The sequence below is a fragment of the Phaenicophaeus curvirostris genome, chromosome 1, assembly GCF_032191515.1.
Source record: "Phaenicophaeus curvirostris isolate KB17595 chromosome 1, BPBGC_Pcur_1.0, whole genome shotgun sequence".
Taxonomy (NCBI): Eukaryota; Metazoa; Chordata; class Aves; order Cuculiformes; family Cuculidae; genus Phaenicophaeus; species Phaenicophaeus curvirostris.
The window spans coordinates 23,526,933-23,539,815 of NC_091392.1; the positions used below are offsets into that span (position 1 = coordinate 23,526,933).

General features: G+C 39.4%; 1 protein-coding gene across 4 annotated transcripts in view; it reads left to right on the forward strand.

The window, feature by feature from the left end:
* CADPS2 (calcium dependent secretion activator 2) overlaps positions 1-12,883 on the forward strand; it is a 313,820-nt gene that overhangs the window by 134,322 nt on the left and 166,615 nt on the right. For all 4 annotated transcript variants that reach the window (XM_069850643.1, XM_069850660.1, XM_069850652.1 and 1 more), the window contains exon 6: positions 1,741-1,862. In XM_069850643.1, coding sequence (XP_069706744.1) covers positions 1,741-1,862 — 122 coding nt within the window. The remainder of the gene's footprint in view (positions 1-1,740; positions 1,863-12,883) is intronic.

Consider the following 12,883-nt stretch of genomic DNA (forward strand, 5'->3'; position numbering starts at 1 on the left):
AATAAAGTAGTAGAAGACTTGATCACTGATGTTCTTCAGTTGTTGAACAATTTAAACAATAGACAAGCGATGTTTAGGAAGTTAGTGAGCTAGTAAATCAGGTAGTGACAGTTCCCCTCTTAATGAAATGCAACTTCTCTCCATTGCTAGAATCCAGAAATGCTAGCAAAGACAAATATATTGTGCCATGAAATTGGAAACTCAAGGAAAAGAAGTATCAACATAGAATGAATAAACATGAAGTCTGCCTTCAATAAGGACGTTATAATTTTGGCATGTGGAAGGATCATACAGGCAATATTGTTTAGAAGGCTCCCTAGTGCAGCCTTTCAATTATTACTGATTACTTTAACTACTTGAATTCCTGAACCATAAAAGCTGAGAAAGAAGAGATGATTACATCTTTGTCTCTGAAATGCTGATGTTATTTATAAAGTGTAATAGGCAGTGATAATAATTTATGGATAATGTAAAAATGTTCTAAATTATCAATAACTGTAATCTCACTATAATTGTACCAAACTAACAGTTTTGCAAGATATCAGAGTGTTACTAATGTTCTGGAAATTTTAAAGTGCAAAGGATTTTACAGCTAGGGATGAAGGCTTGCTGAAAGTACCCAAATTGAAATTAATTGGGAAATATGCAAACACTTTAATAGCAAAATATTTTGGTCGTTGCTTGCTGACCTAAGAACCCATTTTTCTTCACTGGGACCAAAAGTAGTCATTATATTTGTCACTTTTAATACAATCAAACTGTTCATAGAGTTGAGGACAGCTTCTCTGCTGATTAAATTTTTCACAGTTTCTTTTCATAGGCTCAAACAGGGCTGGAGAGGAAAGCAGTCTTCCCAAAGCAAGAAGGGAAACATGACTTTCTTCTCAAATCTTCTCTGAATTAGAAACATTTGAAGTGTAAAAATTACAATAGTTTCACACAGTGACAAACTGTAAGGTTTCTAAAAGGTGGAAAGCAGTTGATGTAGGATGGCATTTGGCTCTTCTGAGCTATAACTGAGTAGGTCAGAGGACCTGAAAAACTATGGGATCTGCCAAGCTCAAAATTTCCCTGGTGAGGATATCAGGGCACAGCTGGTAGAGGTGGCTTTTTTCCTTCCTCTTTCCTCCATACCTCATGCACACTAGACCTGACTGCAAGTGCTGAGCTGGGAGAAGGAAAAGGGATAGTTAGCAGAGGGAAAAAATTACAGCGGCTAATAGCAATGCTCTGACCTAGCTCATGCTCAGCATACCACAAAATCGCTTCCAAGGTTCAAGGGTTGCAAGCTCCAGTGTCACAGCAACACAATTAACCTTTCAAGATGTGATCAATGTACTTACTTGTCTTGCTTACTGTCTGACTTAGTAACCCATTCGTTCTACAAATACTTCTTTAAATGACTGCCTAAAAGATACATTTCCTCATGTATTAACATTTAGAATTATATTTAAACATTAGTCTCAAATTCATCTACTAGCATTTATACTGTGATTGGAGTGAGTTTTTGGTTGTTGTCCAAGTAGAAAGAGAGCAAGAATTTTAATTCATACTGTATGTTATTGAAAAGGGAAAAAGATGGCAAAAATAAAAATCTTCTCTGTCTGTGAAGACCTGAGTGAGTGGGGTTGGGGTATTTTTTTTTTCTCTTGTTTTTTTCCACCTGTGTGTAGCTTAGTACCACAATAGCTGTGTTATATAATGTTTTCTGAAGGATAAACTTTGTTTTCTTTTCTGCAGATTGTTATAATGGAGGTGCAAGGTTTAAAGTCAGTTGCTCCCAATCGAATTGTCTACTGCACCATGGAAGTGGAGGGGGGTGAGAAGCTTCAGACAGACCAAGCAGAAGCTTCCAGGCCACAGTAAGCCACTCTGCTGTCACTGCATCCAGCATCTCTCTCCTTCATATCATGGGAGAACCTAACTGAGTATCTTTACAGTTTTTAACAATAAAGTTAGAGCTACATCATAAGAAGTTTTTTTCCGGGGTATTATCTTAAATTTTTTCTGAAAAATGAAAATACTAATAATAGTTATTTATGGTGAAGTAAGGACAAAGTGTGAATGCTGTGGAAACAAATGCTATTGAATGTATGTGTAAGCAAAAGAGCTAGAGATTGCAGCATTGTGTTCTTACCTGCATCCTCTGAAAATATAAATCTCTCAATAGATGTTAGCCCAAGGTGATTTTATGTATTCCAGGTTAATGTGCAGGTGGCCTTGTGGAGTCTAACTTGTACAATTGGTGGAAAATCAATACTCGGTAATCAATCTTGACAAAGCTTACTCACCTGCTGAGACTATTTCATTTTAAATTACATGATCCACTCTTCCAATTAATTTTTGAGGGAGGCAGTCAGCAAACTGACTTGGAAGGGGATAACATCATGCCATCTGTAGTTGAACCAGTCAGAGTGGCAGAGAGGAAGAAAATTAAGTGTGGGGTTTGGTTGATTTGTTTGACCTGCACACTGACTTCAGACACTTTTCTCTCTGTTGAAGTGTCATTTGGAATCTTTTGTAGATAGCTTTCCAGGGAGCACGTTGGGGTTTTACAGGCACCATAGTGCGCCTTGTGAAAGACAATTTAAAAATTGCAGTTGTTACAGTATCTGAGAAAACATCTTCAGCAGAGTGGGGATGATAGTTTAGATTTCATTCAGACCACAAATGCAGGCTTCTGTTAGGCAAAATTATAAGGACAGGGTGTTATCTGCCTCTTCAGGGCTTGGGAGGAGGTCTAATTTGGTGGACTTTCTCCTAGTTGCAGCAAATTTCTTTGGCAAGTAAGCCAGCAGCCTACTCCAGTAAAATATCCAGATAGTTTTGCAGAACTCTAAGTTATGTGGGATAAGATGTAAAATTCACTTGTTGCAGCCCCTAGCTGTGTTCCTTCTTGAGGACATCGGAATGGTCAGTTTTATCATTTGCATCTAGTACATGAAGAACTTCTAGAAGTAAAAACAACATAAAAGTCAAACCAATGTACACACTGAAGCAAGGTCATAAGTGGCAATGTAACATCACATGTGGACCTGTTGAGGCATTCTCTGGTGGCTTCAGTTCCCATGAGAGTCGCCAGACTTTCTCAAGGAGGGCACATCTCCAAGCTGTGCTTTCTCTTCAGACTCAGATTTGCTCTCATATTGTTCCCTGCTACAAGTGCCTTCAACTTTTGCCTGTTGTCACAATCAAGGTTCCCATTTCTTCTGATGGTGTGTTTCCCTTTTTCCTCAACCTTGAACTTGTCAGCTTCTGCTTGAAATGCTTGATTAATCCATGAGATCATTGGTATAGGTTTTCAGGTCTCCCCAAATCAGCTAGAATGCACAAATTAATGAATCTTGGGCACAGTCATTCTCCTTCCAGAAGACAGTTTGTAGATGTCAAGGATTTCGTTTCTCTCTGGGTTTTTTCCAGACATGATGGACAAAATGCGGTAGGGATGCTTCATGGTTTACTTATTACATACTGAGCTTTCCAGGTTCAGGTAAAGGTTGCAAAACCAATCAGAATTCTGCATAGATACATCTGGTAAATGTTACTAGCAGGTTAGTTGATTTTTCCTGCCTGCCAAAGTAGAACCTTTGTGAAAAGGAAATTCTGGAGTAGATGGAGTCAATACAAGAACAACTGAAGTGTTTCTAGGAAAAGCAGTAATGTTAGGACCTGCTCTGAGCTTGTAAACCGATTTAGAGGATTTCAGGCTCAAAAGGTATCAGCTGATTGAAGATGGGAGAAAGACAGGTTATGGGCTATTTCATAGAAATGATGTTATATGAACAAAATTCATATGGATTTGTGTGGAAAAATTTGTGCATCTTTAGGAAGTGGATGACTGAGAGATGCCGTGAAGCATACACTGGAGGGGTAGGAATAGGAGTTACTGGTGCTGTTGAACTGCTATACTACAAAACAGTAACTTCAAGGGACCTGGCTAAAAGAGCTCTAAAATCTATCAAGTTCCTGTGCCCTTCTGAGCTGTGCTGTTTGCCATTTCTGACAGGAGTATGTATGAGACATTGGCATACGGTATGATTATGAGCATATAGAGAGATGTAGTTTGAGGCAGTAGAAGAATATGTTAAATTAGACAAGCATGAAATTAGCAAGTTATGAGCAAACAGTAAAGAAGATGGAGGAAGCTGCATATGGAAGGGAAGATCCTTCATTCCACAGTTTTATTTTTCTTTTAGAGTCAAATCATGTTTTTTTGACAGAAGCAATATTGTTTGGGTTTGGTTGGTAGTGGAGGGAACTAACAGGGCTTGACACAATTTAATCAGAAAAGCACTGGTAGAAGGTAGCCTAGGTAATACTGTTACAGGCTGGGAGGGGGCCCCATGTTTAAGAAGATTAAAGATGTATCTTTTTTCTCTCTCCTGTCTCAGCCTGTGTCCAGTCCTTCTATGATCTGTCTTTCTTTTATGACCAACACATCCCTTGCCTCCTGCAGTCACCTGCATCCTCTTGCCCTCTGCTTCTTCAAGCACTTATTACCATTCTCTAATGGGGACTTAGTGAGATGGTGAGGAGGGTTAGTCACTTGGTGAAGGGTTGGATGTTCTTCTCTAAACAGGAGGTAGGGGAAAAGGTAGAAACAGAAGTGTGACTTTCTGCTCCTATTGATGTTAGTAATGATACTGCTACTGGGAAGAGAGATGCCTCCTTTCTTCCTTGGTCCTTTGGCAAAGTCGTATAAGTAGAGGCCAGTGACCAGCTGGGCAAGTGCAGCCAGTCCATCATTTTTCTGATACAGAAAAAACAAGCTGTCAGCTGCCCTAGGCTACTGCGGACTTTGCCTGATGCTGGAGCTGGCCCCTTGCTGGGATAATTTTCAGTAGTCATTCTGATGTAAGGGAAAATAACCAGTGAGGCTGGAGGAGAAAACATAAAACTTACTGAAAAGAATGAAAAAGAACTGAGAAGAACTGTCATTCAGCTCAACTCTTCAAATCACCAGCAGTAACATATTTGCACTGACAAATCCCAGATAAATGAGAACATAACTTCAGGTTTTATATAGGATGTGCAGCTAGAAAAGGGAAACAAAGCTCTCATACTAAGCATAGAATGAGACAGTGATGAAAAGTGAATGATTACCACCAGCCTGCTGTGGGAGACTACTGCCAAGAGCTCCAAATCATGTTCTGTGCTTGTCGTGCACATTTTCTGTAGTTGGTTTATCGTTTTGAACTGGTAGCTACATTTGTGAAAAGAAGCAGAATAAGGAATTATTTATGCCTGTTATTTTCATCTGTGAAACATAAATTTATGCAATGCAATGCTATCACTCAGTCAAAAGTTTCAAAAGCTTTGACAGCAAAAGGGAGGAGACAAGATACTCAAGTGCTTCAAAATTAATTGCAAGCCAATGTGACCTTAAAGTGAAGGATAATGGAAGCATGAGTCAAGTGGAGACTTAATTCAGGATTTATCCACTATTCCAAAATGCTGAATATTTTATCAATTATTTTTATTATTGTATATTTAAATATTCCTCTGAATCCTTGACTCACTTTCATAAGAGTAATAAGAAAATTAGAAACAATGTTCTTTCTTAAAGGGGAAAGACCTCATTAGAGTCCTAGAGAAGGGGGCACAATTTTATCTTGACAGTTTATCAGTAAGAAATGTTTACTAGCTTCTTGTTACATTTAACCCCTGCCTGATTTCTCTCGCTTTGAAAAATAACAGTGTGAGTTTATATTGAAGTGCTTCATTTTCTTCTTTAACAAGCTAAATAAGGCACTCTTCCTGCTTATGTTACTGAGTATCTAATGGTCATTCCAAAAGGCAAATGCTGTAGAACAGTATAGTTTGAGCTTAAATCTTGGACAATTTTATAAACAGATGAGATCAATAGCTTCACATGCAAACCCTATAAATTTTTTATTACTGCCTGTGAAATATTTCTTCATTCCTTTCAACTGTTTCCTGCCTTTTAGCCCTGCTGAAAATCCCTCTAACACAGCCTGTGACCTTTTCTGCCAGAGATCAGTAGTAGAGCCTTCAGAGGACCCCTTCAGTTGTGTGAAGCTTTGCATAACACTGTTGTGGTGACACCACAGGGGGTCATCTTGCAAAATCCAGTGCTAATTTCATTTTTCAGATGTTACTGATGTGGTTTAGTGTTTAGTCTTGTGGAGACGGGTGTCCATGTGTTTTCTTATCATTGATTTTTATTCATTCTGAATATTAAATAATGTGCTTTCTTGAAAGTGTCATTTCTTAGATATGTATAATCATGCCTGAAGATAAAAGATGAGAATATGCTGTCTTTATTCACAACAACTGACATTCTGTTGTCACATAGTTATGCAAAAGAAAAAAGATCATATCTTGCATGATGAGAAAATTTTAATGGAGCCAGGATAGTCTTTATGTGAACAAGACAAATAAGATGATTACGTTTTGCTGTCAGTGATTGCATAACCTCATAAAAAGGGCGATTATATGAGTATGTTAAGAATGCATGATTAAATATTTGTCCAGAGGAGACAGGGAAACCTCACTCAAGACTGCATAAATAAAGCAAATGTCGCTCATTATTTTTATACATCATTCTACCACTGTTAATTCCATGAAGTATTTGAGGTATGAGTAGTGGTGAATTCATAATTAAAGATTACTTAGCAAAAAATTTAGAGAACAGAGATGACGGAGGTATAAAAAAAGGAGAGGAAAAAGGAATTCATTTACAAAAGTTAGAACTTCCTGAAACAAGGTTGCTCATGAAAAAAATAATACTTTTTTAGTAGAATGTTTTGAGGGTGTGGCCTAAGATGGTATTTCTGAAGGGGGAAAAGGATAGAAAACATTTATTAACCTGTGACAATCATGTTCTAAGCATCAGCTAGCTTTATTTCTTTGTCATGGCCCCTGAAACTTTCTAATTTTATTTTTTATTGATGGAAACAGAGAGATGATCGTACCTACAACCGTGACCTAGCGTGGTTGCATGACATAGATGTACAGTATGTAAGGAAAGAGTAGACACACCTACTCTTCTTTTTTCTACCTGCTGCTGTTCTGTTTCTGATACATCTGCATAAATGAGATTAATTTTGGTCAGTAGTACTTTAATTATATGATTAATTTTCATTAATCATTCCTTGTATTGTTTAAATCTGTAGGAATCCATGTTGTTGCTCTTGCACAGGAGAAAAGGTAGAATAAAAAAGTTATTCCTGCCTTGTATTGCCCCAAGTCCTAAGCATAAAACTAAAGACTAAACACAGGAAGAAACAAGGGACAGAAACACAAGTGTTTCTCTTTAGGAGAGCTGGGAGGGGAAGGGTGTTGCTGTTTGTCTGCATGTTTGTTTTGTTGAAGGAGTATATTTGCACATGGGATTTTTATAGTGGGATAATCAGATTGGAGTTTCGTAGTGCTTGATCTAGCTGAGATTAGCTTGTTGTTCATATGCTTCCTATTATATCTTCCCAGAATAAATCCTCTTTAGGATTTAGCTTCCAGAACAGACTTTTTTAATTGATGGATTTCACCTATTCTTTAAACTATTACTCCGTAAAGTTTTTTTACGTGCAGGTAAGTGCAGTGAAATCCTGCGTCGATCTCACAGAGGGTAGCAAAGTAGAATTCTTCAGCCTGCTTTTGGCATCCAGACTTATTTTTTTTTAAACATACATACATTTTATTTAATATTTACATAAGTGAGATTGTATGTTATGTCTCTGTGTAAGATCATTTCAAAGGCTAAAGTCTGAGAGACATACTTATGTTGATGTGGACGATGTTGAAAATTTGGTGAAGGTGAGTGTGATGCTTTAAAAGTATTTTGGAATTTTAGGGGGGCCAGTGACAGAATCATGACAGAAATCATGACAGGATCATGACAGAAGACAAAGTATGTCTTCTGTCATAAAATAGCTTTGATTGAGTTGTATAATGATTATTACATTCATCGTTATATCTTTAAAGGATAAATTCCATCCTGGCTTTCCTCTTGTCAGATGTAAATCTTTCTTCTTTTGGATTGTCATGATTGGAGCAATTCAGAAAATAGGGTAGAAGAAATTATGTTTCAAAAAATTGGATGCTATGAACAAATATCATATTTTTCAGTCTAGTATCCAGCTGTGAACAGTAAAAAAGAAATTGCCAGTGGGAAATTATCTAATGTTTTCTTGGTTCTGCAAAGGAAAAGATAGAGAAGAAAAAAATATACATTTATCCCAGTCCGTTTTCTAGATTAATGATGGAAAGTTTCACAAAAGGAATATGGATTCAGCTGAAAATTTACATGACAATTTTATTCAGTTATTCTTGATGCTTATCAATTGCTTGCTGCTTTAAAGGAAGGAAATAATACCTAATCAGCTCAAATATAAAGAGAAATAGGATATTCACAAGAAAAAGATAATAGGATTTCTAAAATAAGTTAAGTTTCTGTGCTATGTTCTGTCATTGATTACTATTTTATATTGTGTAAGAGATTTTTCACCTCTCTTATTGCAGAGAAATATGAATTACCTACAGGCTCTTACTATTAAAAGAAATTTAAAATTCGACTGCGTAAATAACCTGAGCAATCTGATTTTAACTGGCCTTGCTCTGATTAGGATTTTAACTAGATGACCTCCAGTGGTTCCTTCCAGCCTATTTTTTACAGTGATTCTATGATTAACTCCTAAAATATTCTCTCATAAGTCTGTCTGCCTAAAGTACTTTTAAAACCACTACTGTTAGAAGGGAATATTCACTTGTCAGCTCAAGACAAGTGTGGCATGGAAGAAATTGGAATGGGAGGAGGAAGAACATAATTAAACTTGGTTGTAATCTCTACTCTGGATAGTTAGCAATAAATATAATCCTACCACCAGGGCATATCTTTTTTTAATTTTTTTCACCTTAGCCAAAACAATAAAAAAGATTAAGTCCTGGTTGTTCTCCTTGCTCCTGTGTTCTCAGTGTGCTAATAATTGACTGAAAGCAACCAGGATTTCTGCCCTGGTGTAATCTTTGTACTTCTGAAGACTGCAGCTTTGGTGCACTGCCTTTTGCTGCAGCAGTCAGACCCCAGGCAGAAAGCCAGTGGGAAGAAGGCTTTACGAGCCTAATAGGCTCTCTGTTCAGAGTTGGGATATTAACCCTCCTCCAGTTGCTGCTGGAAAGAACAGCTGTTTTGGTGTGACTGTCTTCTTTTACATTGTGCAATGGCATTACATGTCTCTTGTGAGACTGATACCAGTTGTATTCCACAGTGTATTTTGGAAATCTTGGGGCTTGAAGATGCATATCCCACTGTCCTTTTCACTATTGCAATCAGGGCTCAGAGAAAGACTGTTTACACACTGCTTAATGTATATGATATATCTGTTTGCATTCTCATTACCATCTAATCCAAAGCAAATATGAATATTACTTTGCAGACAAACATAAGCTTTCTCTAACGTTGGGTTAAAGCATCAATAGATGTGTGATCCAGCTTCAAACTGGAAGGAGTTTAGCTATGAATAGTGAGGTGTTCCATCATCTTCCAACAGTCCTGGAAGACTGGGGAAGTCCCACTGGACTGGAGGCTGGCTGATGTGCCCATCTACAAAAAGGGCCGCAGGGAGGACCCAGGAAACTACAGGCCTGTCAGTCTGACCTCAGTGCCAGGGAAAGTCATGGAACAGGTGACCTTGAGTGCAATCATGAAGCACATGCAAGAGAACCAGGTGATCAGGCCCAGTCAACATGGGTTCACAAAAGGCAGGTCTTGCCAGACTAACCTGATCGCCTTCTATGACAAAGTGACCCGGCTACTGGATGAGGGAAAGGCTGTGGATGGGGTCTTCCTGGACTTCAGCAAAGCCTTTGACACAGTTTCTCACAGCATTCTGCTTGAGAAACTGTCAGCCTCTGGCCTGGACAGGCGCACACTCTCCTGGGTGGAAAACTGGTTGGATGGCCGGGCCCAGAGAGTGGTGGGAAATGGTGTGAAATCCAGCTGGAGGCCAGTGACAAGTGGGGTTCCCCAGGGTTCAGTGCTGGGTCCAGCCCTGTTCAATGTCTTCATCAATGATCTGGATGAAGGCATCGACAGCACCCTTAGCAAGTTTGCAGACGACACTAAGCTGGGTGGAAGTGTCGATCTGCTGGAGGGTCGGGAGGCTCTGCAAAGGGATCTGAACAGGCTGGACCGCTGGGCAGAGTCCAATGGCATGAGGTTTAACAAGGCCAAATGCCGGGTCCTGCACTTGGGGCACAACAACCCTATGCAGTGCTACAGACTAGGAGAAGTCTGTCTAGAAAGCTGCCTGGAGGAGAGGGACCTGGGGGTGTTGGTTGACAGCCGACTGAATATGAGCCAGCAGGGTGCCCAGGTGGCCAAGAAGGCCAATGGCATCTTGGCTTGTATCAGAAACGGTGTGACCAGCAGGTCCAGGGAGGTTATTCTCCCTCTGTACTCGGCACTGGTGAGACCGCTCCTCGAATACTGTGTTCAGTTGTGGGCCCCTCACCACAAGAAGGATGTTGAGGCTCTGGAGCGAGTCCAGAGAAGAGCAACAAAGCTGGTGAGAGGGCTGGAGAACAGGCCTTATGAGGAGCGGCTGAGAGAGCTGGGGTTGTTTAGCCTGGAGAAGAGGAGGCTGAGGGGTGATCTCATTGCTCTCTATAACTACCTGAAAGGACGTTGTAGAGAGGAGGGTGCTGGCCTCTTCTCCCAGGTGACAGGGGACAGGACAAGAGGGAATGGCCTCAAGCTCTGCCAGGGGAGGTTTAGGCTGGACGTTAGGAAAAAATTCTTTACAGAAAGGGTCATTGGGCACTAGAACAGGCTGCCCAGGGAGGTGGTTGAGTCACCTTCCCTGGAGGTGTTTAAGGCACGGGTGGACGAGGTGCTGAGGGATATGATTTAGTGTTTGGTAGGAACGGTTGGACTCGATGATCCGGCAGGTCTCTTCCAACCTGGTTATTCTGTGATTCTGTGATTCTGTGTTGAGCCAAAGCAAATTAACTCTTGATTAGAAGAAAAGTGTATTGGATCAGTCTAAAGCTCATACTAATATAGCTATGTAGTCTCTAACTGGGTCAAACTGAAGGCAAAGACAAGGTGCATCTGCCTATGAAGTATCATGTAGAGGAAAGGAGGTCTGTCAAAAAAATTGAGGCAGGGAAGGTTTACCTCAAATTTTACCTGCTGTCTCCATCTGGATTACTCTGGTAGAGTGGATTTGAAATTTGTCATCCAAACTGGTCTATACCTGCCTCATCACTGGAAAATGGAATTATTGAAACTTCATAGTTTGTGGGCAATAATTGACATGAAAACAATTCATTTGGATTTCCCTTAATTTTTGATGTGGTCAGAATGTTCCATTTTAGATTTCCAAAATATACAGCTCTTCTGTCTTGGTTTGAAGAGACCTTTCAAAAGTTTGCTTATGTTTGTTGTAAGCACTGTAATATGGGTACATTGGAAATAATTTCTAAGCATTGTCTAGATGCAGTGTTTGAATTGGAACAAATTTTGTGATTTTCTTTAGTTCTGGTTAGTTGTTTTGAGTGAAGAGAAAGGTTGAGGATAATGGTTTAAAAGATAGAGGGTTTTGGGTTTGAGCCCTATTTGGGTTAAGAATAATTTGTACACCTCAAATCATAGCATCATAGAGTCATAGAATAGTTAGGGTTGGAAGGGGCCTTAAAGATCATCTAGTTCCTGCCTCCCTGCCATGGGCAGGGACATCCCACTAGATCAGGTTACCCAAAGCCCCATCCAACCTGGTGTTAAAAACCTCCAAGGATGGAGCAGCCACAACCTCCCTGTTCCAGTGTCTCACTACTGTCATGGTGAAGAAATTCTTCCTAATGTCTAATCTAAATCTGCCCTTCTCCAGTTTATACTCGTTCCCCCTCATCCTATCACCACAAGCCTTTATGAATAGTTGCTCTCCAGCTTTCTTGTAGGCTGTTCAGATACTGGGAGGTTGCTATAAGATCACCTTGTAGCCTTTTCTTCTCCAGGCTGAACAAGCCCAACTCTCTCAGCCTGTCTGCTTATGACAATCAGAAAACTGGTGTTCACTCCACCATGGTCAGACTCTTCTTTGCTGTTGTTGTGTTAGTATGTGCATTGATCATCAGAGATGTCAAGAGGTCCAATACATTAAGAATACAGAATAGTCCACTGAACAGATGAAGAAAAAAAAAGATTATGTATCTTGAAATTTCTTAGTAACTACTTAGCACATAACGTACGAGTCTACAGGTTAATTTGCCTACTAGAAAGCAATACCAGCAGATTGAGAGTAGGAGGAAAGCAGAAACAAAAGCAGAATAATGTGGACAGCTGATAAGAAAAGTAGGAGTCAGAAAGAGGAGTAAAAAGGTTTCAGAATAAAAGAGAAGTGTTGTGATGCCAGATGGAATACTAAAATTTTCTGGTTTGATTCCTGGGTGTTTCCTGATAAACTGTGCAGGCTTAGATAGGTCAGGATCTTTTGATTTGTTTTCCCACATCTTTAAGCTGAGATGGCAACATCTATCTGTTTTATCAAAGTACTGTCAATTTATCAACATTTGTTCAACATATTGAATTGTGACTCAAATACCAAATATCGTTAAATAGGCTTTGCAACCTTTAAGAATGTTTTTGATGGATTCGCAATTATGTTTTTCAGGGCAAGTGAAGTAAATGTACATATAGAAACTTTGAGAGCATAAGTGACTGTGTCTTGCCTTTGTCCATCACCAGACCCCAGCTGGGTTTGAAACTTGATGGGAAACAGGAGTTAATGTATGTCATGAATTCTTCACACAGTATGGCAGCGTATCAGTCTTGCCTCATACCAATGAAAATCTTCACCCTGACTTGTCTTGGTTGCCTGTATTGAAAGTAAGATTGGAAAGCAAGACTAAGTAATCATTTATT